We start from the raw sequence: 25,272 nt of genomic DNA, 5'->3' as shown, positions 1-25,272 counted from the left end.
ACCGCTGAGCCTGCACGTCCGGAGCCTGTGCTCTGCAACAGGAGAGGCCACAACAGTGAGAGGCCCATGTACCAAAAAAAAAAAAGATCTGACTGCTGACAGGATATAAAATGGCACAACTCCTGCAGAGAGGAATTTGGCAGTAGCTCTCAAAATTGCATGTGAAGCAGTACTGCCTCTTGTAGGAATCTACCTCCAAGATGCAGTAACAAAAATGTGCAAGGACATATGAATAAGGTAGGTTGTTCATTATGACCTTATTTGTAATAAGAAAAGATTGGAAACAGCCCAAATGTTCATTGGAAGAGACTGATTAAAACTATGAAATGTCCACAAAATGGAATGCTTTGTGGCTGAAAGATAAGTAATGGCGAATTCTATATCCTGATAAGAGTGATCTTCATAGGATATATTAAGTGAAAAAATTATATGGTATAGAAAACCTTACACACTTTTATCTGTGTAAGAAAATGAGAGGAAAATGGATATAAATGTATTTGTCTTATATTTGTGGAAGGAAGCTGAAGGATGATAAATGAAAAACTAGTAAAAATGGTTATCTAAAGGGGGAGGGTGGGAAGAGGAGAGGTGATTTCTCTAAAAGTACGTTATTATCTAGTTTTGACTTTGGAACCATGTGAATATTTTACATATTTAAAAGGCAATTAAAAAGTTAAAAACAAACCAATCCCTGAAAACCAAAAGCAGATTGAAACAAATGAACTCTATATAAAGTTGGTGACATAACCACTCAGAGAAAAGAATTACTTCAGATGACTTTAAAATTCAGTATTTTGACAGTTCATTCATGGGGGGATCAATTCTAAGGATGAAAGAACTGCAAAGAAATCTAAAACTGCATTCAGTAGTATTAGTGTTATTAGTAGTGTTGATATTATTTTGTAATTATAGATGTATTATACGATAAAGTAGTAGTTACGCTAGTATTGTTAGTACTCCAGATTTTAAGTGTAAGTGAAAAGAGATAGAAATATAAAAATCAGATGAGGTATGTATTAATTTTGAATTAAAATATTATCAACTCCCTTGTTCTCTCAAAAAGTACATATTATCTAGATCTCCTACTAAAAAGGCATAGAAGCAGTGAAGCACAGTGGTCAGACTGGTGTCTACTATGGTTTCCCACTTTAGTTCCTTGGAGAAATGGGTGATTCCATTTCTCCAAGGAGCTGGAGAAATGGGCAGGCGTTGTATGAGTCTGGGATAACTAATTGTTAGCAAGGAAACTATCGAAAACTAATAAGGTCATGCCTAAAGGACACTGAAGCCAATTTGAAGCGATAGTTGGAGCATCAAAAAGAATACTGATTGCAATAGATTGCAATGCATCATACGTATAAAAAGTTCAAAATGATATTCATCCCACAAAACTCATTGGTCACTATGGAAAATTGTTAGGGAAGTAACTCATTCTGAAAATGGATAAACGAAACAAGCATTTATCCTGCCTTTCCTATTTTAACTATATTTTATAGTAACTAAACATTTGATGAGGGTAAGTTCTTTATAGAAGAATTATAGCTAGTAAATGCAAAAGGAATGCCAGAATTAGAAAATCACCATTTGGCAAACCCTAGTGACAAAGTGAGAGAGTGGCATGGACATATATACACTACCAAACGTAAAATAGATAGCCAGTGGGAAGCAGCGGCATAGCACAGGGAGGTCAGCTTGGTGCTTTGTGACCACCTAGAGGGGTAGGATAGGGAGGGTGGGAGGGAGGGAGACACAAGAGGGAAGAGATATGGGGATATATGTATGTGTATAACTGATTCACTTTGTTATAAAGCAGAAACTAACACACCAATTGTAAAGCAATTATACTCCAATAAAGATGTTAAAAAAACAAACAAAAAAAACCAAACCCTAGTGAAATAGGCAACAATATCAATAGATTTTAAACACATTAGGTGAAGAGTTGATGGGGAACTTCAAAATGGAGGAATCAGGCTGACACCACTTGAACCTATTGATCAGTCTTAACATCACTGGAAGTAGAACACACAGAACTCTTGTGCTTCGTGATGTGATATAATTGGAAATTCATGGCATTGCCTATAAGTACTCTTGCCTAGTAATTGAATGTGAACTTATGAAGCCTCTAGATTCAATTACTGGTTTATAGGAAATAATAAGAGTAAAGGAATAAATTAAATAATATCACAAGCAATCAGCCAAATCCAGAATGTGGGACCTTTTCCAAGATTAATGATCTAGTTGCTCCAGTAAGTGGAGAGGAATGTTGCTATAGAATGAGAGGTAAAGGATAACAATCAAATACAATATATGGACCTTGTTGGGTGCCAATTACATATCAGATGTGAAAAGACATTTTGAGACATTTGGGGAGATTCAAATGTGGACTAGATATTGAGTGATATTAAAGAATTATTTTAACTTTGTTGGTGTAATAATGTTAAGGTGGGTTTTTTTTTAGGTCTTTATCAGTTAACGATATGTACTGAAATATGAAAGGGTGAGATGATACTGGAATATACTTAAAAGACTTTAAAATATGTAGAGAATGGTAAATAAGATTGGCAAAACGCTGATGACTGCTAAAGCTGGGTGATGGGTACATCAGGGCTTATTATGAGCTAGTCTTTCTACTTTTTAATATTTTTTGAATGTCCATGACAAAAAGAAAAAAGCCTGTAGCCCACAGAACTAACTGCCCAGGGGAGCTGGAGGTTCGCCTCGGGGGCTGTGCGCTGAGGAGCGGCGTGCGACATCTCATGCAGAGCTGATCCGGTGCCCTCAGTGTCCCTGCTGAACACTGACCTCTGCAGCTTGCCTATTCACGCCAGTAGCACTGGAGATTGGAAGTTCCAGCTAGCACTGCTGCCTCAGAATTTCCAGTGAGGTTCTCCCTGCTACTTTATCTTCCTAGCTCCCAGTTTAAAGCCCAGGGTTGGGGGGGTGCTTTTGATTGGCAGAACCTCTGTCTCAGGCCAGTACCCATAGCTGCGGAGGCTGGAAAATAAGTATCTGGTGTTTTCACCCTCTCAGGAGAGGGTGAGCTCTGCTCCTCACTAAGCCTTATGAGCTAGTGGATTCCCTAATTATGAAAATGGTATTCAGAAACTGGGCTACGAAAAACAATGACAAATACATTCTACAATCAGTGTATTTATATTTCTGAGTTAGCTGAAGTACTACAAAACAATTTTTTATTCAGATTTTTTACTTTATTTGAAGAAAGTTTCTAGTTGTGCAGTAGTGAGCTGGAGTTGACATATATAAGCACAATCTCTGGTCTGGAAGAAATCTTTATTTGATGTAAGACTAAACTTGCAACATGTTTATATACATGAAAATACCCAAAGTAGATAGGTTTTTGAAGGGAATGGAAATATCTTGGCTAATACTGAATATCTTAGCCAGTGGTAGATGGAGATAATAAAAAGAGCACATAAAACTCCAACTCTTAACGGTAGCCATTGATTTTATTTTCTTCCTTTAACAAACTTTAACCAATTACTGGATACTCATGGCTGTTGGTAAGGAGGAAATTGGATATCTTGGGTATCTGCTTTTTCTACTTCTTCCCCTCACATTTTGGTAGAATCGATGAGAATGCTTAAAGGCAGGCAATAAGAGAGGCAAATAGGAATCGGCATATGGATAATGCACAGACACTTCAATCAGTTTTAATAACTGTGATGGTGGAAGTACTTGTTTGGTTCTTGATCTAAAGTCTTGTCATCAGGTACCAAGGCCTTAAAACATGCTTTAATTATAGAATAATATTTGTGAAACTAGAAGTGGATTAGGTATTATTGTAGAAAACTATAGACCCTACAGTGCATTCCATATTTATCATGATGGTGTTAGCCTCAGCTGTATCACCTAGAGAGTCTATAATTTCCCTTGCCTGTTAGGTTTTCAGTCCCTCATCAGTTGCTATTGATCTGATAGCTCATAGAGAACTGTGGCTCTTCTTGTTGATTTTAATCAGTAAAGCTTTTTGAAGTTAGAAATTGTTGCTTGTTTGAGAACATCAGGGTACAAGTTTCAGTTTAGATCTTCTAGTTATTCAGTAGCTGTAAGACCATGCAAAAGGAATATACAGAAATACTAGGAGACCTTTTTTCTTTTTTTTAAGTTATAGCTGATACTTTCAAAGTACACTGGGCAGGATAATCTCTTAAACTTCAGATTATTGGCTACAGCAAAAATTTGTACTTGATTGACTAAAACTACTTTATCATAAAATGTGACATTACTGTTAATTGCATTTTTCAATAATTTTTTCTTTCCATTCCCAGGAATACAAACAAGTGATCCTAATGCTGTGGTCATAGGATTGGCACCAGACCATTTTCATTATCAAATTCTGAATCAAGCATTCCGGTAAGTCTTTAGCTGTTTATTTTTCATGTGATCATATACTCCCTTCTCTTCTTAAGTCTTTGTTGTGTAAGGTTATACATAATTTACTTTCCGGCCACCTAGATTGTAGGTGTACAGATATCTTAAAGATCACTTCAAGATCAACATTAAATATTTATTACTGTCTTCCTTAGTTTTTTAAAAATAATCAATATGTTAAAACGTGATGATCACTGGGGTTTTTCTCGTTCATAGGATCAATATTCTGGGGCAGAAATTCGTAATCAAATTGTAAATCTAAAGCTAGGAGTTTTATCTTTTATTATCACTCCTGTGATTCTTCACTGACTATGATCTCTGAAGGAAAATAAGATCCAGGCTAATTCACCCAAAACAGTAAATGTGATTCTTCCTCCAGAGAGAATCCAGGCTATCGAAAAAAGTTGGCACGTTTGACCACACTTTCAAAGAAATTATTCGACGAGTGATAATGGTAGTCTGATCTGTGATTGTGGCAGTAGGGATGAAGAAAATGAGATTCTGGTATTGTCAACATGACTTGATGGACAGTTGGGTCAAGGGGGTGAAGAAGAACAGTGAGTCAGCATGTAGATATCTAACCTAAGTGCCTGTGATAGAGAACACTCCCTGTGTGGGTTCAGGAGGTGATGAGTAGGGTGGGGCTCTTTGAACTGTGGGCTATATAAGTGGAGGGGTTCCAATAGCTGTTGGTAGAAATTGAGGAACCACAACTAACATGTAAAATGTTATAAATCTTCAATTGTGTGTGCATTTTACCTGTATGAACTTTTTACTGCTACTTCCAAAAGGCAGACTGCATACTGGTTCTCATACTTGCTAAACTAAATTGGATCAGAATTTATTCGCAAGTCTACTCTAGAGTGAGATTGTGATTTTTTTCCCCTTGGATTTTTCATTTTTTATAGATTTTTCATTTTTCATCTTGCCTTTTGCTTCTTGTTGAACATTAAACAGTGTAATTTGCCTTTAAATTTATGACAAGTTAAGTAGTCCTACATACTGCATAGATGTACATTGAACTAACTTTAAAAAGAATTTCTTTAATATCTTGGTAAATTTTTGGAATTTAACATCATTTTCTTACCAGTATGAAGATATTCAAGAATCATTCTAACTTATACTTGATGTAGAATTCACTTCTTGATGTATATGTTCTAGAATCAAAATGTTAAAACTCACTACAAGGTTCACACATCTGGGCACATTTGATCTTGAAGATGGCTACCCTGTGTACAATCTATGTGGCCAGAAGTAGCCCTTTGGGAACAGTCACCTTTTTTCCATTTGCACATTAATTTTAGATCCTCGGTTATGAAAACTATGGCTACTGAATGTACTTTTATTTGTGACTCTCTTAGTTACTGTGACAGTCAAGCTTTTGTTTAAATAAAAACAAATTCACTTTTTATAATTGCTCAGTAGACATTATTTCCCAGAGATCCACTGTTGTGCCAGATTGCTTGAGTATTAAAATTTCTTCACCTTCTTCAGTTTTCTACTCTAGCTTCTTGGGGGACAGGGGGCAAAGGGATTATCTCACCAGCTCCTTAAGGTTTATAACTATAACCAAAACCAGTTTTCATTTGAAATAGAGAACCTGCTATTATATCTTACTTCCAGATTTACCCCCTGCTACATTTTATTCATTTCTGAACCACAGAATTCAAGGAGAAGGTATTGATTGATTTTAGCTGGTAATTTGGGAAGGACCTAATATTTAATAGGAAGTTGGGAGGTCTCTGTCTTAGATAAATACTAGACTCAGGGTAATAAAAATGTGTGTTGATGTAATACTGACTTTGTAATTGTTTGCATGCTGTCTAATTAGCACACTTCCCTAACCATATTGATTTTTTTAAACACTACATTTTAAAGCATTACAGTGCACTTATAAGTCAACTCTAATTTCACAAATGCCCTTAACAGCTGGGTGGAAAGTTAACAAAAGGATTTTAGGTCTTGCCCTTCTTTGCATATTGATGTCTCCACAGAAACTATGCCTTCCAACCAATGACTACAGCTGTTTGGGTTGTGACATCTCAAATGCACCGCCAATTAGTTAAATTACTATTCAGGTTCTTAATGAGGATAAACATTGGATTTTAAACCCCGTTGCATATCTGCCTTGAATACCTGCTTTAGGGGCATATTGCCTTCAGGCAGATACATGCACCCTCCACATTACACTCCTCTTATTTACTGTATTTTGAGTGGGTAGCCCCCCTGACATGCATAGTATGCTCTGTCTACAAAAATGTCTTAAATGTCTGAATAAAATTGAAAACACTGAATTTTAAAGAATTGATTTTGGGGAAGGATGTGAACCACTTATAGGGGATAGATGTGATTTGGGCTTGGGTTCTATGAAACGTTCAAATCCTGAGAACCATGGATGGCTTTTTACCTTTTACCTAATACTAAAAGGTACAAAGTGTAATATAATGAATACCCATATGCCTGTCAATTGGTTTAAGAAACACAAGTTATCAACACGTTTGATAACCCCTGTGTATCCCTCCTCAGTTTTGTCAGCCAAGACCCAAAAGTAATCAGGATTGTGAATTTCTGTTTATCATTGTCTTGCATTTCTTTATACTTGTAACACATACGTAGGTATTTCTAGACTATATGTAGTATTATCTTGCATGTTTTATACTTTATGTGTGCATCAGTTTGCTTTCTTCCCTAGAAGTAATGTATGATTCATCAATATGAATGCCTATAACTCCACTCATTTTCACAGTTGTAGTACTAGCTTGTAGCAAGGTCTTTTTTCATCTTCTGACCTGTTAGGGGAAAAAAAGCATGAGCATTTCAGTAAGGGACCAATTTTAATTAAATTCTATTCAGAGAAAGCCTACCTGGGCAAGCAGATCACTTAATCTAAATGAACTTGGTATTAACAAGACTAAAAAATATCTAACCTCAAAATTAATACATCCTCCCAGAATAGACGCAAAGGTAGAGAATGGACTTGAGGACGGGGCCGTAGGGTAGGGTAAGCTGGAACGAAGTGAAAGAGTAGCATTGACATGACCAAATGTAAAATAGATAGCTAGTGGGAAGCAGCTGCATAGCACAAGAAGATCAGCTCGGAGCTTTGTGACCGCCTAGAGGGGTGGGATAGGGAGGGTGGGAGGGAGGCGCAAGAAGGAGGAGATACGGGGATATATGTATACGTATAGCTGATTCACTTTGTTGTACAACAGAAACTAACACACCATTGTAAAGCAATTACACTCCAATAAAGATGTTAAAAAAATTAATATGTCCTCATTGTGGAAATTTTCAAATGCTCAAAAAAGAAACATGAATAAACAAAATTACCTGTGATTCTCCACCTAAGAGAACAACAGTTAACATTTTAGCATATAGCTAGTTTATTTGTTTCCATGCACATATATATTTAGACAAAAATGAGAGTGTATACATACTATGCGATAATTGCCTTTTAAAAAGCCGACAATATATTGTGCATGTTTTTCTGTATTTTTAAATATTCTTCTAAAACATATTTGATTCCCAGAGCATATTCCACTTTAAAAAATGCAGTAAATTGTGTAGCCATGTATTTCTGATTGTTAGTTATTTCCAGGTTTCATGAGTTAGTTTTTTATAAAAAACTTCTGAATGTGTTTGTTAAGCAATATTTATATTTCCGTAATATGTTTTCTCAGAAGTACAGTTGCTGGATCAAAGGGATTTTGGGAAAAAACTTCATGGAAATTGCTTAACTTAATAGTTCACAGAAAAGAAAATTTTTCTACATTAAGAGCAGCTGCCCTCCAGCTTCTTGAGGAGCTTATTAAAATGTTGTTACAATTGAAGATAAGTGACATCATATAACTTTCACATTTAAATGCGGAGATGAAGACTGCTTAAGAATAATGTTTTGAAGCTTTGCTAATGACTTCTTTCCTATAATTGTTACAAGGTACGAGAATCCTCCAAAAGTCTTAGAGGTGCACAGAAATTAGTTTCTCGTGTGTTTGGGGAAGAGATTCTTATCCCCGTAAATGGTTTCTGTTGAATATTGGATTGCTTTCTTTTCCCCTTCTCATTAAGAAAAGAATAAAAAGTTTAATTACTAATGTATTCAATTCCTTACAAAGGGAAGAAGGGAAGGGGAGGGGAAAAATCAACAATAATGGCCTCAGTTACTGCATTTGTATAGCAGCTCCTGAATCTTTTCTAAGAGTCCTGGGCATAAGGAATTCTAGAACAGTGTGGCAGTAGGGCTTAAATTAGAAATATTTCTGTGAGCTGTTTCCATTTTGAAAGGGCTGACTGCTATGCAATCTTTTTAATTAAGGTCCAGACTATAAAAATAAAACACTCTGGAGATGAGAAATTGTTGAAGACTTAAGAACTTGAGTTATTTAAAGCGTTCCATTAGTATATGCAGAACTTTATATGCCAATTTGAAGATCACAGAATACAGAATTGAGTTTAATATTAGTCACTACTCATTATTTAATTAACTGGGGAGATTCTTTTATGATCAAGGCAACTCTTGCTACTCTAAATAAAAGCTTTAGGTGAATAAACCACATAAATATATTGTTACTGATCTTTTAAAATTGATGTATAACATACAATAAGGTGTACAGATTGTCAGTGTACAACTCAATAAAAATTGACACATAGATATACCTGTGTAACCCCCACTCTGATCACGAGACAGAACATTTCCAGCGCCCTAAAAGGCTCTCTGTCCCAGTCAATACCATCCCTGCCTCAAGGTAACCACTACTCTGACTTCTATCAATATTGCCAGTTTTTGATCTTCATATGAATGAAATCACACAGTTGTAGCATTTTGTTTTGGGTCTGTTTTTGAGATTTATCCAAATTGTTGCATGTAGCAGTACTTTGTTTTTGTTTATTTTTGTTGTTGTGTAGTAGTCTATTGTATGTATATTCCACAATTTATTCAATTGTTAATGGACATTTGGATTTTCCAGTTTGGGCTGTTAAGAATAAAGCTGCTATGAACATTCTTCTACATGTCTTTTGGGGACATATCCACTCATTTCTCTTGGGTCTGTATCTGGAAGTGAAATTACTGGATAATAGGATAAGTACTTGCTTAGCTTTAGTAAATATTGCCAAACAATTTTCCACAGTGATTATGTGGAGTCATATGTTATGACCCACCAGCTATGAACAAGAGTTCCAGTTGCTCCACATTCTCACCAGTCTCTCGCTAGTCTATATCACTGTAGCTATTCTTTCTGGTGTGTATAGTGGTATCTTACCGTGTTTCAATTCGTATTTCCCTGGTGAGTAATATTGAAGCCTTTTCATATACTTATTGGCTATTGGATAACTTCTTTTGTGATCTGCACATTCAAGTCTTTTATTGCGTCTGATTGGGTTATAGTTTTCTTAGTGATTTGTTGGGGTTGTGTATGTGTTATGTACACGTGTGTCTTTGGTTGGATATATGTACTGCAGATGTCCTATCCCTGCCTGTGGTTTGCCAGTTCATTCTTTTAACAGTATGAGAACATGAAGTTTTTAATTTTGATGGAGTCCAATTTGTCAATATTTTCTTCTGTTATGCCTAAGAAATTTTTGCCCACCTCAGGGTCATGAAGATATTCTCCTGTGTTTTCTTCTGCAAGCTTTATTGTTCTACCTTTAGCAATTAGGTCTAAGGTCTGTTTTGAATTAACTTTTGTGAATTGTGTGAAGTAAATTTCATTTTTTCTTTACAGATATCCAGTTGCTTCTGCAACATTTATTGCGTAGATCAATTCTTTCAAAAGCCTCACAGAATTGCAGTGATGTTTTAGTGCTTTGACATAAATCAAGTGACTATATATGTGTGGCTCTGTTTCTAGATTTTTTATCTATACTTGTGCACTTCCACAGTGTCTTGAATACTGTAGCTCTATAATAAATCTTAAAATCTGGTAGTATACATTCTTCAACTTAATCTTTTTTAAGATTCTACATCGTTTCCATATAAATTTTGGAATCAACTTGTCAATTTCCACAAAAAAAACTCACTAGGAGTTTGATTGCTACTTTATTAAATCTGTGGATTTGGGTAGAATTTACTGAACAGTAATGTGTCTTCCAGTCTATGAAGATGGAATATATCTCCATTTATTTAGATTTTAGTCTTACATTCTTCAGCAGTGTTTTGCTGTTTTTAGAGTGTAGGTCTTAGAAATTTTGTTGAATTAATCCTTGTATTTCATGTTGTTTGATGTGATTATCAGTGGTATTTTGTTAAATTTCACTTTTAATTGCTTGTTGCTAATACATAGAAGTATAATTGAGATTTTGTATGTTAACCTTGTATTCATGACCTTCTTACATTCACTTGGTAATTCTAATAATTTATTTATAGAATCTTTTGAATTGGATTTTCTACATGGACAGTTGTCAACCACAAATAATGACAGTTTTACTTCACACCTACCAATCTTTGTATTTTCATTTCTTTTTCTTGCTTTATTACACTCTCTGGGAACTACAATACCAGATAGAAGTGGTGATAGTAGGTAGCCTACTATTAATGAGAAAATTGCTGTGTCAGTATGATATTGGAGATATTCTGGGGGTTTCAGTTAAGTGTTGATGGGATTTTCTCTTGATATATTTCATGATTTGCTATTGTTTTAATTTGAACTTTTGGTAGTTGGTGTTTGTCAGGTTGATTGGTATTAGTTTTAAATGTATTGAATGTCAAGATTTTGGCATCACCTCGTTCATTTGTTCTCAACTGGGGACATTTTTCCTCCCCAGGGGACATTCAGCAATGTCTGGAGACATTTTTGGATGTCACAGCTGGGGGAAGAAGAGTGCTACTGGCATCTAGTGGGTAGAGGCCATGGATACGGCTAAACATCCCACAGGTATAGGACAGATCCCCCCACATAAAGCATTTTTCAGTTAAAAAATGACAGAAGTGTTGAGAGTGAAAAGACCTGATCTGATTCAGTTTCTTCATTTGATAAGAAACCGGGGCCCACAAATGTGAAGTGATTTGTTGTTACCTATTTTAAGTAGCACAGACACTACACTTCCTATATTTATGAATAAAAATAATTGTCATTACTGTCAGATAGATAGCATGAAAAAGTTTGCATATATCATCTCTATTCCCCAAGAAGGTAAGCGTTATTCCGCATTTTACGGATCAGGACACTAAGGCATACAGTGCTTCATGCATTAATTAACTTACCCGATAAATATTTAGTGAAAGGTACCAGGGTTTGTTTTTGGTTTTGTTTTGGATTTTTTTTTTTGGAAGTAAGAAATACAGTGATGAGTAAAACTAATGGGCATAGTGGAGATTGTAAGCTAGTGAGGAAGACAAACCAAACACAGTTGAGTAAGGATTATAAACTATAGGAAGTGATATAAAGGAAAAAGGGGATGAGATAGAGATGAAATGTGAGGAGGAAGTCCACTTTGCAGGGAGATTGGGAATGGCTCTTTGATGTGCTGACATTCAAGCTGAGACCTGACAAGTGAGCAGAAGATAGCTGTGTGCAAAGTATGGGGCTCTGTTTCAGGAGGAGGGAACACCAGGTGTGGGGGCTGAAGCAGGAAAGACTGTGTACATTTTTTGGTACATAGTCAGTGACGGGGAAGGTGACTTGAGATTGGAGATGCTGACAGTGGCCAGGTAAGGCCAGGCCTTACAAGCTTCGGTAAGGACTTTGGGTTTTATACTCTTTGCAATGAGAGGTTCTTGAAAGGTTTTAAGCAGGGGAGGGACACGATCCCATCTGTACTTTTAAAACTCCCCGTATTGCATGTACGATGGGTTGGAATAACAGGGGAAGAGTAGAAAGCAGAAAGATGAGTTAAGACTATTGCAGAGGTTCGCCAGAAGGAGTAAGACCATTTTGAGAAAGTTTTGTTTTTGTTTTGGACTTGGAAGTGACTGGATTTACTAATAATAGGGATGTGGAAGGGTGAGGGAAAGTGAGAAATCAAGGATGATTACTAGTTTCTGACTTGAGCAATGGGGCCAATTTACTGAGTTGGGAAAGATTGGGGGAGGGTCGTTTTGGGGGGGTGGGAAGAAAAGGACTCAATCGTTCGATATCAGGCATATTAGGTTTCTTACTTAAGCTGCCGTGTAATTTCATTTCCACATTCTCCATCTTCAGCAGAAATGGTGAAAAGTTGATCATTTTTCCTAAAAAAGTGAGTTTATTTGGAAGAGTGCTGGATTGGTTTTCTGGAGTTCTGGGTTCCCGCTCTCCTTGGTCTTGGCCAGCATCACAAGGTGATCTTCTCTTCTGTAAAATGGGCGTGTTGGACTTGGTATTCTTTATGGTCGCTTTCAGTAACGTACTGTGACTCTGAATTTAAGTCATCCCCTTAGCTTTTCTCTCACTGCTCTGCCTAACATTTTTATAATGTGGTCCAGCTCCCTGGCTAGGACTTTTTATAGTTTTTTCCTTTGCCTACATGGAATTTATAGCCATGGATTTTTGCATCAGGCCTTCTTTATGCCTTTTTTTCTTGTATCGTGCACCTCAGTGGGCTTATAGTTAAATAGAGACAGAAGATTCTCAGATTTCTTCCCGATACATTACTTCCGGTAACAAAACAACCAACTTTTTTTTGCCCTGTCTAGGAAGTGTGAAAACAGTCCCAAGTATTGGGGTGTCTATTTTCTTACATTTTGAAAATGTTTATACAAAAATATTTTAATCTGCGTCCTTGAAAATATTTACCTTTCAATCTATCCTGAACATGCCTTGGCTCTTCAAAGAGTCAGTAAAGCTTATGCTGAACGTAGAAGAATGACAGAAGCAAGAACCACTTCCCTGAGAGATGCCTGTCTTCTCCAAGCTCCTGAAGAACCAGTTCCCATTTAGAGAAATGTAGAGGAACCCACAGTTTCAGCCCTTCCAGAGAAGGCACGGGAATTAAGTACACACGTCAATCGAGCTGATAAGTCTCATCCCCAGTTAATATATAATAAAATATTAACAAAGCTAAGTCAGATGAGTTTTTAGTTTAGCTGTGTAAGTGGAGAGCAATTTCGAGGTCTGTTGCATAAAGAATTCCAGTTCCATGGTAGAGTAGCAAGTAAATGGGATTGGGGGCAGAGTGACAAGAGGGGAGATAGATAAACCACCCGTTATTATCTCGTTGCTATCAGCTGTGGTTCTTTAAGGCCAACATAGTGGCCTTATCAGGTTTCCTAACAGTTGGATTTTAAGATCTACTTTAAGAAATAAATTTGTATTACTATTAGTGAATAAATTTGAAGGATCCGTCCTGTGCTGTGAGCAATTCGTAGTAACTAACAATAAGGCCCTGTAATAGTCCGGTATTGGTTTTTACTTAATAAAATATTTAATCATAAATGTCTGAATCCTGCATTTCCCACAGGAAGGCATTTCCATGCCCACTGACAAGAATAATTTAGCAGTTTCATAGTTGAGCACTTAATTACTCATAATTGTGAAGGGTGAGATGTGATGAATTCTTCCTCGATGGACATACTAGATATTTAACTAAGTAGATGGCTTAAATTAAGCTAAGTGAGATCATTTATTACATTGGTTAAAAGCAGTTTAAGAAGAATATCATGTCCTGCATTCGATTAGATGATATGTGTGTGACTCTCTCTGCTGTGTGACTTACAGGCTGCACTGTTGGGATGGTTGGCAGATGTTTTTGGATGGGGGTTGGTGGGGTTTTTTTTAGATTTGTTATGTTTTGCCTGAGTAAGTAATGAGGATCCTTGACTATATGTAGAGTTTAGTTCTCTAACAAGAAAACTCTTTATGCCCTTTCGGTTGGTATGAGAGTATTTGTCCTACATCAGGAAGAAGGAAAGGACTTGACAGTATAGGCTCACCCTTAAGCCTTAGTGCTGTGTCCTTCAGGGAAGACAGCCTGATTTGCAAAGTAACGCCCGAAGCAGTCAAAAGGTAAAATGAAGAGGAAAAGATACAAGCAGAAAGTATTTGTAAAATGGTCTATGAAATTTCTGAATTCGAAAGAATCATATTTTGGAGCAGAGGAAAGAGGAAACCAGGTATTTTAGGAGCTAGCTGAACATGTCACTGCAGCATCAGTTGAGTCGTGTTGTAAAAGGCTCAGGAGCCTCCTGCTTACCATTAGGGAGGTTGAAACAACTTGTCTTATTAAGTTAAGCTTCTTCCCTCAAGTGTCTTATTTAGCTTTACTTCCCTTAATTCTCTTTCCATGGTGATTTGGGTAAAATGTCTGAAACCACTAAAGGTAAAAGGTTGAAGCAATCACAAATTTAATCTATCACCTTTCTTTAGTGTATCTGAGTGTAATTCTCAGCAGTTCCTAGCGAATTCATTAGAAGACAGCAAGTCATTAAAAGTTAATAAGAAACTATTCGTTTCTGTGAGTGTGAATAAAACCACTTTGTAAGTCTGACATTCTTTTCCAGTCATAGAAACCTTGCTTTTAGCCAGTTTCCATTTTCTCTGTCTCTCTAGGTTGCTCCTGGATGGGGCACCTCTGATAGCAATCCACAAAGCCAGGTATTACAAGAGGCAAGATGGCTTAGCCCTGGGGCCCGGACCATTTGTGACTGCTTTAGAGCATGCCACAGATACCAAAGCCACAGTCGTGGGGAAACCAGAGAAAACGTTCTTTTTGGAGGCATTGCGGAGCACTGGCTGTGAACCTGAGGAGGCCATCATGATTGGAGATGTAAGTAGAAGAGCCCAGGAAATGCCCTGGGCTTACCTGTCATGCTGGGAGGAGCCAACTTCAAAGCACTGCTTTGAGACACAAGCAGGCTCTTATTGGTGATATCAGATGGTAGTAAGAGGCTACCCATAAAACAGGCTTTCCAGTAGTTGTTTACTGGTATTCTAAAGAACTGAAATATTGATTATTTCTGACATTCTTCATAGTGTGATGAGATATATACAATTCAAAAGACCATCAACTGCAAGGCAATTAAATGCTTTATGTGTCTTTTTGAAGAAAACTTCTACATAGATTTAGACTTTTTTGACTATTCCTTAATGCAAAGAACACCTATACCCAAAGAATTCTCCCATTATTGATTTTTTTGCTAGTATATGCTTTATGGAAGAACTTCCCAGTCTGCCACAAATAGCTAAAGATATCGATTGCCTCAGGCCTAGGAGTGGCAGGGCTGAACCTGGACAATCGGGGGCCCTACCCAGTGGGCCCTCCCTTTCCTTGTTCACTTTTTCCCTCCTCCCTTCCTCCTGTCCCTCTCCCCCATCTCCCCTGCTTCAACAAGGCAAGTTTAGATGCACAGAAAAGGTTTTAAGTTAGACCTTAAATGAAGATTTTGACATTTTAAGACTCATTTCCAAGGGCTGTTGTTGAATAATATGAATGATTTTTAAGGAAAAAACTTTTCTTTGGGTGTGATCTGAATGAATCCTGCTTATACACATGAGATGGTAGGATTGATTTTATTGATGATGTTTCTTCCAGTTTTTGGATTTTTATTACCTTGCATTTGTCATCACAATTAGCCAAGTATATTTACCCCTATCTTGATTAAGAATTTGAAAACAGAAGCTTCCCTTTGAAACTGATCTGTTATTCCTAAGTGTGAAGTGAATATCAGACAGTCTCAGAATCTGTTTAAGTACACTGATCTGATTTGATTCCCCGTTAGGGACGATTGGATGGAAAGTAAGGATAATGTTACGTGGACAGCACAAGAGCTGTCTTCTGAACCTAGTTCATTCACTGTCCTGCAGTTGGATCATTTACCTTAAAAGCTGCCAAATGATAGAATACTTTTTTCCATGATCTGTTTTAAAAGGAAATAGATGTACATGTGGCAAAACATGAAGCACTGTAACTGCTTTTTATGTTTGGTTACTAGGATTACTACTCTGTTTTTTACCTCTACCTCTATTACGCTTCCCTTTTCCAGTGGTATGCTCCTTCAGACACGGGTTTATCCTTTTTTACACCTCCTTCTCTTTCATTTTAAGGAAAAAAACATGGGATTACAGTTGGCCATCCTGTCCTAATAAATCAGATCAATTGGTCAGTTTTGTTGGCAGGCTCACTGATGACACTGGACTAAATGCTTCGTTATGCTTTTCTAGGATTGCAGGGATGATGTTGGTGGGGCTCAGAATATCGGCATGCTGGGCATCTTAGTCAAAACCGGTATGTATCTTCAGTATAATATTTTGTTTCTCTAAAACAATGGTAGAATACACAACTGCTTAAAGAACAGTCTTTGAAGAAATGGCAAAGCCCACTGAGCACTTTAATTCTCTTTCTGCCACAAAGCAAAAATAAAATGGGCTTAGGATTGCAGGGAAAAAAGACAATGTGAAAGGGCCCATGCTCTGCAAAGCTAGGAAGATCAGATCAGAGTTCAGAGGTATTTTAACAGTTACACAGAGATAACCATACACAATTGACCATTAGCATTTGTATGATTTTCTGGATATGCAAATCACCAAAGTTGACCAAAAGACCATTGATAGTGGGGCTCTGTAAAAATATGTTTTCTTTTTGCACCAGCTATAAGATGTTTATCTTTTTAGCGACTGGCTAGCTAAGTGATATGATACTTTGTGTTAATGTTTACATTTTTTAAAAAAACACACAAAAAACTTTTGTCTTTTCACTTACTGTTTTAGTAACAATTTCCTGTACCAAAATTAGGTAAACCGGGTGTGGTCCCTCAAATAAATTTAAGGAAAGGGAAAGAACCTAATGGAGGAGACTCAGCTAATACGGTATCATGGCAACAGTGGACCAGTTAGTGTCCTGGGTCTTGGTCTCAGCTCTACACTGACTGTGAGACTCTGGGCAAGGCCCTTCACCTCTTTGGGCCATTTACGGATGATGGGGCTGGACTGGACCCTTCTAGCTCTCACAGTATATGAGTATTACACTGTGCAGTTTTCCTGTGTGGAGTGTGATTAATGAAGTCCTTTCAAGGTAAGGAAAGAATAGTCATGAGAGTTGTGTGGGCTTGTGTGCTGTTGCACTAGGAACTTGATGAGCCTTTTCAGATAAAATGAAAAGGTCTCCCCTGCACCTGCCCCCAGCTGGAACCTGCTGAGCTTAAAACTAATAGCACGTGTTTGAGGATGACAGCCAGGAGTCTGGTCCAAGAATTGTCATCGGGCTCTTATCAGTTAAATAGCAGATAGGTGGTTCCATAGATGGCTCTGTGAGTTCATATGCCTGGCTTCATACAGGCTGTTCAGAAAAGGGAAGATTTAAACACTAAGTCACAGACGAGCTGCCACTGGGAAATTTTTTAGATAGAGTATATTTACTCATGACTGTGATGTTCAAGAAAATGTGGTTGCATAAAAGCTATTTTGAATTTAAAAACAGAAACAAGAAAACATAGATGTTGCTACAATTGAATAAGAAGTATTTTCCAGGCCCTGTGTGAACAAAGAATGGGAACAGTCTTCTCATGCTGGGCGTCTGGAGTGAACCAGTGGAGCCTTGCAGATACTGACTCCAGTCACTCTAGAATTAATAGTATTGTGTTTTCACATTTCTAATTCAAAATGATCACCGTCTTCCCAGAAACATGCCCTTTGATGGAAGCAAAAAAGAGGATATATCAGGGAGTCAGGAAAAATAGCCACACTCCTCATCCTCCCCTGTATCTGAATTTTCAGACGCTTGGCATTCCTCATCATTTTATGATCTGCTCATTGAGGAAACCCTCAGCTAACTATTTTCCTCTCGGGTATTGTTCCCATGAACATTTCCTTTCTTTAGGTCACATAACTAAGGATTTGCACCAAGTATGAAAACTGGTCCTATGCCAGGGTCTTGTAGGCCCAGCTTCCCTAGCTGGTCTCCCATTGGCTCTGCCTTCTTTTCTGACTGGCAGTTGGTTGTTGTCAGCCTGTCACAGAGGCATCCAGTTAGTCTTAGAGAAGCCAGCAGCTCCACACAATCAAATCTAAAATGTCTAACTTAGAAACGTAGCTAAGTCCAGCTCATGAAAACAGGCCCATTTGTACTGTTCATCTTTGGTCAGAAAAAAGTCCCAAGTAAGCCCACTGTTCTGAAAGCATAGAGAGCAGCTGGCTCCACTCATAAATTTGAACTCAGTGCAGTGAACAATTGCTGGGTTTCCCAGTGTTTGAAAATTACCACAGAGATTTTAAATTATTCAGTGATAGTCTTGAGCAGTTTTGTTTCTCAGTAGTAGCACATAATAGATGCTCAATATACATTTGCTCCACGATTTGTTAGTAAAGACTTTTTTTTTTTTTTTTTTTTTTTTTTTGCGGTACGGGGGCCTCTCACTGTTGTGGCCTCTCCCGTTGCGGAGCACAGGCTCTGGACGCGCAGGCTTAGCGGCCATGGCTCACGGGCCCAGCCGCTCTGCGGCATGTGGGATCTTCCCGGACCGGGGCACGAACCCGTATCCCCTGCGTTGGCAGGCGGACTCTCAACCACTGCGCCACCAGGGAGGCCCCAGTAAAGACTTTTGACTAGCCATAACTAGAATCTGTTTCTGTTTAGCATGTAAAACAATCACCTAGAAAAGATGGGATCAGCCTTTGTCCACTGTTGTCAACATGGCTTCCTGCATTCTCCCTCCATTCACCATTTATTCGTCCAGGAGAGTATAGACTGGCACACTGAGTCAGGCCTGAGCGATGGGGGCCTGCTTCATTCACTCAGCCAACGTTGTTGAGCATCTGCTATATGCCAGACACAGTGCAGGTTGCTAGAACTATCACCCATTCATGAGCCACTGTGTCAATTTGTACTTTGTAGAAACCCCACTTGCAGAGCCAGACTAAGCAAAAGCCTTCTGGAAGCTCATGGCTAAGAAACCTGACTTTCACGCATTTGCCTTTAGACCACTGGCTCCAAGAAGTGGGTGGTATAGCAAAAGTTAGTCATTAACTTACCTATGAGAACAAGCAGAAACCTTGCAGAGGAGTTTATACTCAATGGGATTTAAGCTAGAAAAAACTAGCAGTAGAGTTTGCTGTGTGGACCATACTGTGGACAGGTGCCTTGAGGACGCTAAGGTAAGTTAGCTTTGTACATTAGGTGCTGGCTCCTTTCCTGTAGGAATTCACAGTCAGCAAGACAGGACAGGAAGCATCTTCACTACCACATTGTCAAGTTGGGGAAGGGGGGGGTTTTCAGGCTTGGTGTTTGCTGAACAAAGCCTCTTAAAGAGTAGTTACAGAAAACAAGGGATTTTAGAAAGTGGTGGGTCTGTTGTTGGGGAACCCAGATTTAGACAGAGAATACTGAAAAATGCAGAAGAATAAATAGCAGAGATCACAGAAAAGGGGATGAGGGAGCGAGGAGAAAGGGCAAGTGCAGAGGCAACGCTGAGACTACAGGGCAGTCGGCCTCGTTCCCCCAAGGCCCCGTCTAATACAGTGTTCATCCCTCGCTTCCTTCTTTCCTTTCTTTCTTCCTAAAATGCCGTGGAATGCTCACCATGTGCTAGTCATTATGTCAGGTGCTGGGAATACATTGGGGAACATAACAGACATAGTCCCTGCTCTTAGAGAACTTATAGTTTTAGATGTGAGGCACACATTAAACAAATAAATATATAATTACGAATTGTTATAAATATTGTGGAGACAAAGAACAGGGGGGAGAGAGAGAGAGAATAACAGGGAGGGGATCTCATTTGGATGGGAAGGTGGGACTGACCCGAAGCCTGAAGGAGGTTGTCGTTGAGAAGAATGTTCCAGGCAAAGGGAGTGGCAGGTGTGTCCAGCACAGGACTGCAGCTGGTGAGAGAAGCACGTGCTAAGGTGAGGGGTACTGGGCCTGGTGGCTGAGGGGCCTGGTAGGCAACAACAGAGATACAGGGTTCTTTCTGAAAGGCATTGGAACACGTTAAGGGTGTTTAAACAGGGGCCATGCATGGTCTGACTTACATTTGTAAGAGTCTGTGACCGTGCTGCACTGTTCAGTTGTGGCCCTTGAATTGCAGGGTCCAGGGAAAGTTCGGCAGCAGGCCCACCCGTCAGTGCCCTGCCGGGCAGCCTGTCCTGCCGGCCTGTGAGCACTGTGAGCACCCATCTCTCCTCCCCTCCCACCCCCGGGCGCCCTCATTTGCCCGCTCACAGGGCTCCTGTTCGGCAGCAGCTCATGCTGTTTCCAGTCACCCTCTGAAGCTGACAAGGCCTCTGCCCTGTGGGGTCTGGGCTTTCATTTAAAAGCACTGATTTATTCACCATCCCTATCTGTAGGGCTGCTGGGGGAAGAAAATGATTTCAACAGCTGAGGAAATTCGAAGGCACCCTTAGCTCTCAGGTGACCCAGTACCTGTGACTGTCCATCATGAAAGACCAGAGGGCCTGGGAAATGCTGAATATGACCTTGCTTTGAATTGCCTCATGGCATTCCTGAAGCCTGGATAAAAGGTGCTTTGGGAGCTGTGGAGACCTTGATTCTCTCATCATTATAAGGGTGGTCTCTGGTGTCCCAGGTGCTCATGGGGTGTGATTAATCTGGTGTTCTACCAGTAGCCTTTGTTCACTGGCTTTACTTTTTTTTTTTTTGTAGTTTATTTTATTATTGTTATTTTTTTATATCTTTATTGGAGTATAATTGCTTTACAATGGTGTGTTAGTTTCTGCTTTATAACAAAGTGAATCAGTTATACATATACATATGTTCCCATATCTCTTCCCTCTTGCATCTCCCTCCCTCCCACCTTCCCTATCCCACCCCTCTAGGTGGTCACAGAGCACCGAGCTGATCTCCCTGTGCTATGCGGCTGCTTCCCATTAGCTATCTGCCTTACATTTGGTAATGTATATGTGTCCATGCCTCTCTCTAGCTTTGTCACTGGCTTTACTTTCATTTCAGGGAAATATCGAGCAGCAGACGAAGAAAAAATTAATCCACCTCCTTACTTAACTTGTGACAGCTTCCCTCATGCTGTGGACCACATTCTGCAGCATCTACTGTGAACCATTATGTGAATCAGAAGCAACTTGAAACGCAGCTTTTCATTGTCTGGAAAGAATCCCTCAACAACTTAATGCCAGTGCCACTTAATGACAGACAGAGACCACTCAGCCCTGGTCACCATTTAACCCTCTTGTTGGGCAGTAATTAGAAAGAAAGGTATTGAATTGCAGCCAGACACCAAGCCTGGCTAATCCCTTTTGTCTTTTTTCCGTAAAAGAAGATGAGATCCAAAGAAAGGGAAAGCTGAGATTTTGTGCCATTCCTTTTAAAATATTCATCAGGTTAGCGGCGCTGGGGAAGAGTCTCCTGCAGGGAGCCTGTTCTCTGCTGTCTCCTCGCTGGTAAATTGGAGGGGTTCAGACTCTGAATAAAGTTGAATGGTGTTTTTTAAGTTATAAAGTATTGCATTGAAGAGAGCATTAGGCTGTAGTTTTAATATTGAGTTCAACTGTGAAATCCATCAGAAGTGCCAAGTAGGGTACAGGGCAGAAGAAGCAGAATAAAGTGTCCTTTAGCCCAAGTGAAGGAGTGAATTTGCTTTAACAGATGTTGAAAACTAGATTAGCTACTGTATTATTCCCAGCACGGGTGACTTCTTTTTCTCTTCGTTAGCCAGAGATGAGTAATTTAAATTTAGAACCTGGTTTTAATTTAAAATAATATTTCCATTAATAACCTATTCATTGCAGATACCTATTATACTGTGTAACAGTTGTTTTGGAAATTTTATGTAAAATTAAAACTATCAGTATTTTACAGATGTTTTAATTAGACATTGTTATTAACAGGAACAGTGCAGAAACTGAAATCAAGCCTTTAATGTCTTATAGACCAGGCATTTTTGAGGCTAGTGTCCACCCGGGTCCTATTAACTGTACATTTGCAAGATTTCATTATTTTTGCCTCTGACACTATGGGAAAAATCTTTCAGAAGCTATTGGGACAGATTCAAGCTTTTATGTACTTGGTTACTAGGGCTGTAAAATGAAATCTCGTCTTGCAGCATGGATTCTTCTTCTCATGTTAAACCCACCAAAATGAAGGGGACTAAATAGGTAATGATTTTCTTAGTGCATTTGCATACTGTGATGATCCTGGGCCTTTGCAATTGTTTTACTGGGCTCTTGGGCACTGGATTATTAGCTTGTAATTGTCCATTATCGTGGTGCTCACCTTACTGAAGCGCACAGCAATGTGTTAATGAGCTCTGGGTTTTGATGCTTGTTTAGAGATCAGCTTGGTCTTGGATGGGAGGGAGTAAAGCTAAATAAATGGCCGCTTCCTCTCCTTCTGGTCGTTTGGTGAACACTTTTCTTGTTTTTGCAGATGCCCCAACCTAGTCCTTACGATCCTAGAGTGCAGAAGACAGATGTGCTAGGGCACCACCCCAGATCAGGAGGAGGAGTGCAGTGACTGGGGCACAGAGCAGGGAGCCTGGCCAGCACTTCCCTTCGGTGACCTGGGGCAACTCCCCTAGCCACTCCTGCATCCTTTGCCTTCTCTGTAAAGTGGAGATACGCCACCACGTAGGTTTGTTGTGAGGGTTAAATGCACAACCCGCATATCAAGGACTTTAAATAGAATCGGACGAATGTTAAGTGTTGCCTGTTTGGATGATGACACAGATGTAGCAGGAGTATCTGCATTTAACAATCCGGAAAAGGTTGGTAGAATTCATCTCTACCGTCAGTTCAGTGGGGAAAGTCTTCCTGAGAATTAAAAAAGAGAGACATTTAAATTCCTTCAGGCCGGAGCCACACAGAAAAGCCCAGCGTGCAGGCAATAGGGGCTGCTGGGCGTGTTCACCAGTGGCCTGTTCCCCGGCACCTGGGTCACTGATTCCTTGGCCCAGGCGTTATCAAGGGTTTGCTAGCTTCTGTGTGCGAAGTGCCTGCTAGGAAATAAACATTGAAGAGAAGGATTTTGCCTGGAGGGCCCTTACTAGGTGAGGAGCTAAGGAGAATACCTAAGGCAGTGTGCAGACTCTGTGTCTCCCTTCTCTGTGACGTGGTCCTGACCACAGGATGGAGTGAAGTGTTCCCTCCTTCGTGCCATGGAGCAGTTGTTAGATTGTACTTAGGTCTTCAAACGTCTCTTCTCCCCACCAGACAGGACTCTGTGCTACAACACAGATGGGCACTCAGGCCGTCACCAGACAACTCAAAATTAGCTGTAAATATTATAGGAATTGAATGCTAGAGGATATAGCTATGGGTAGGGAGGAGAAAATGTTTCATTTTAGACTTGCTGCTCATAGGGGAGGCCCGTTAGGCACTTAAATAATGGCTCTGATGCTCTGGAGACACGTTAGAGCTAAAGCCAAGCTGTAGACATCACTGATGGGCGAGTGGCAGGAGGGGGTAATCCCGCTGCGTGTAACGAGCCAGCCAAGAGAAACGGCTGCTCTACTTTCCTCAGTTCTCGCTTGGCCCTCTAGGCCATTAAAATCTTGGCTATTTTATTTACATAATAAACATTATATAGGACTTTCTAACTGACCTGTCCACGGTATGAAGTTCGTGAGGATAAATAGAAATCTTGGTTTAGGTCGAGGTTACTGTAAACATTCCCAGCTCAGCTGGTTGGTTTGCCTTGGGCCTCATGGAGGAGATTGAATAACCGAAGTACGTAAAGGACTTTATTTTCCAGCCATTACATTTCAGGGGCTGTCTTGTGGTGCTGACCCCAAGGATAGTGTTGGTGCCAGCTTTACTATAATCCTGTCCTGGCCCCAGAAAAGGGACCAAGTGACATCTTAGGACTTGAAAGGGCATTAGAGAATGCCCATTGTCAGGAGGCGGTTATTGGGCATCTCCTGTGAGCTGGGCGTGGAGGAGGGCGAAGGACCAGTCTGGTGGGGAGACAAGGTTGTTGCACCCACTTCACTCTCACACGTCCAGAATCAGCTAGTTCTGCAGTGGCTCTACCTACCCACCACTCTACCCGAGCGGAGCGGATTGTAATGCCTGGAAAGGAGAAGGGGGCTGGCCCACCTCCCTAGTGACGGTTCCATCAAACACCTGCGGTTGTGGGTATCAGAAACTGCCCTGGAGTGACTGTCATCACCTCACTCTTAACCCCACACTGAAAAATTACAGGAGCGAGTTGGACAGGAAAGTCAAAACACAACCGCACTATGTTCAGTTGGTTTTGGATCGGTGGTGGTTCATGTTGTATGAAACTGAAGCACCTATAATAAAGAATTTTTAAAACTGCACTAATCTATTTCATTAAAACACTTGCCTTGGGCAGCAGAGTACTTCGTCCTGTTAGCAGTTGTTTGCATAGAGCCATGTTTGCGTTATTGAGTTTCTTTGACATAAGTCAAAAAGGCCTTTCCCGCGTAAATGCACAGGGCCTTTGCTGAGCTGACTTTGTGTTACACCAGCCATCAAGACCTACTACCCAAAGCATGCTGCTGTCCTTGAGAGGCGAGGTGCCAGCGCACCAGAAATCGTTTATCATAATTCAAACCGCATCTGTTAAGATGAAACAGATTTTGATATCTTTTTCCTGTGTTTAATGTCATACACATCTCAATGCCTGTTTGTTTCACTGGCTGATGTGCCTGAGAAAACCAAATATTTTATTTTAAATTATTTATGTATTTATCTTTGGCTGTGTTGGGTCTTCATTGCTGCGCACAGGCTTTTCTCTAGTTGCGGCAAGCGGGGGCTACTCTTCGTTTTGGTGCGCGGGCTTCTCATTGCAGTGGCTCCTCTTGTCGCAGAGCACGGGCTTTAGACGCACGGGCTTCAGTAGCTGTGGTGCCCGGGCTCAGTAGTTGTGGCTCACGGGCTTAGTTGCTCCACGGCATGTGGGATCTTCCCGGACCAGGGCTTGAACCTGTGTCCCCTGCATTGGCAGGCAGATTCTTAACCACTGCGCCACCAGGGAAGTCTCCCAAATATTTTTAAATGCCCTTGGGAGTAAATCACTAAGGAAGACAGCAGAACGTAG

The 25,272-nt window shown here is 39.8% G+C and overlaps 1 protein-coding gene across 6 annotated transcripts in view; it reads left to right on the top strand.

Moving 5' to 3' along the window:
• The window catches only part of HDHD2 (haloacid dehalogenase like hydrolase domain containing 2), a 38,615-nt gene extending 16,010 nt beyond the window's left edge, over positions 1 to 22,605 (top strand). For 5 of the 6 annotated variants that reach the window (XM_027118442.1, XM_027118443.1, XM_027118446.1 and 2 more), the window contains exons 4-7: positions 4,290 to 4,374; positions 14,856 to 15,072; positions 16,467 to 16,530; positions 21,208 to 22,605. In XM_027118442.1, coding sequence (XP_026974243.1) covers positions 4,290 to 4,374; positions 14,856 to 15,072; positions 16,467 to 16,530; positions 21,208 to 21,311 — 470 coding nt within the window. In that variant the 3' untranslated portion in view covers positions 21,312 to 22,605. Of the gene's footprint in view, positions 1 to 4,289; positions 4,375 to 14,855; positions 15,073 to 16,466; positions 16,531 to 20,585; positions 20,760 to 21,207 lie in introns of all 6 variants that reach the window. The other variant, XR_003435223.1, reaches the window with a different exon arrangement.
• The last annotated feature ends 2,667 nt before the right edge of the window (positions 22,606 to 25,272 follow it).

Source organism: Aethalodelphis obliquidens, unplaced genomic scaffold (genome assembly GCF_003676395.1).
Source record: "Aethalodelphis obliquidens isolate GAN/ISIS:26980383/991018 unplaced genomic scaffold, ASM367639v1 scaffold19, whole genome shotgun sequence".
Classification (NCBI taxonomy): Eukaryota; Metazoa; Chordata; class Mammalia; order Artiodactyla; family Delphinidae; genus Aethalodelphis; species Aethalodelphis obliquidens.
The sequence above is the reverse complement of the archived record's forward strand: the minus strand, read 5'-3'. Positions and strand labels throughout refer to the sequence as shown.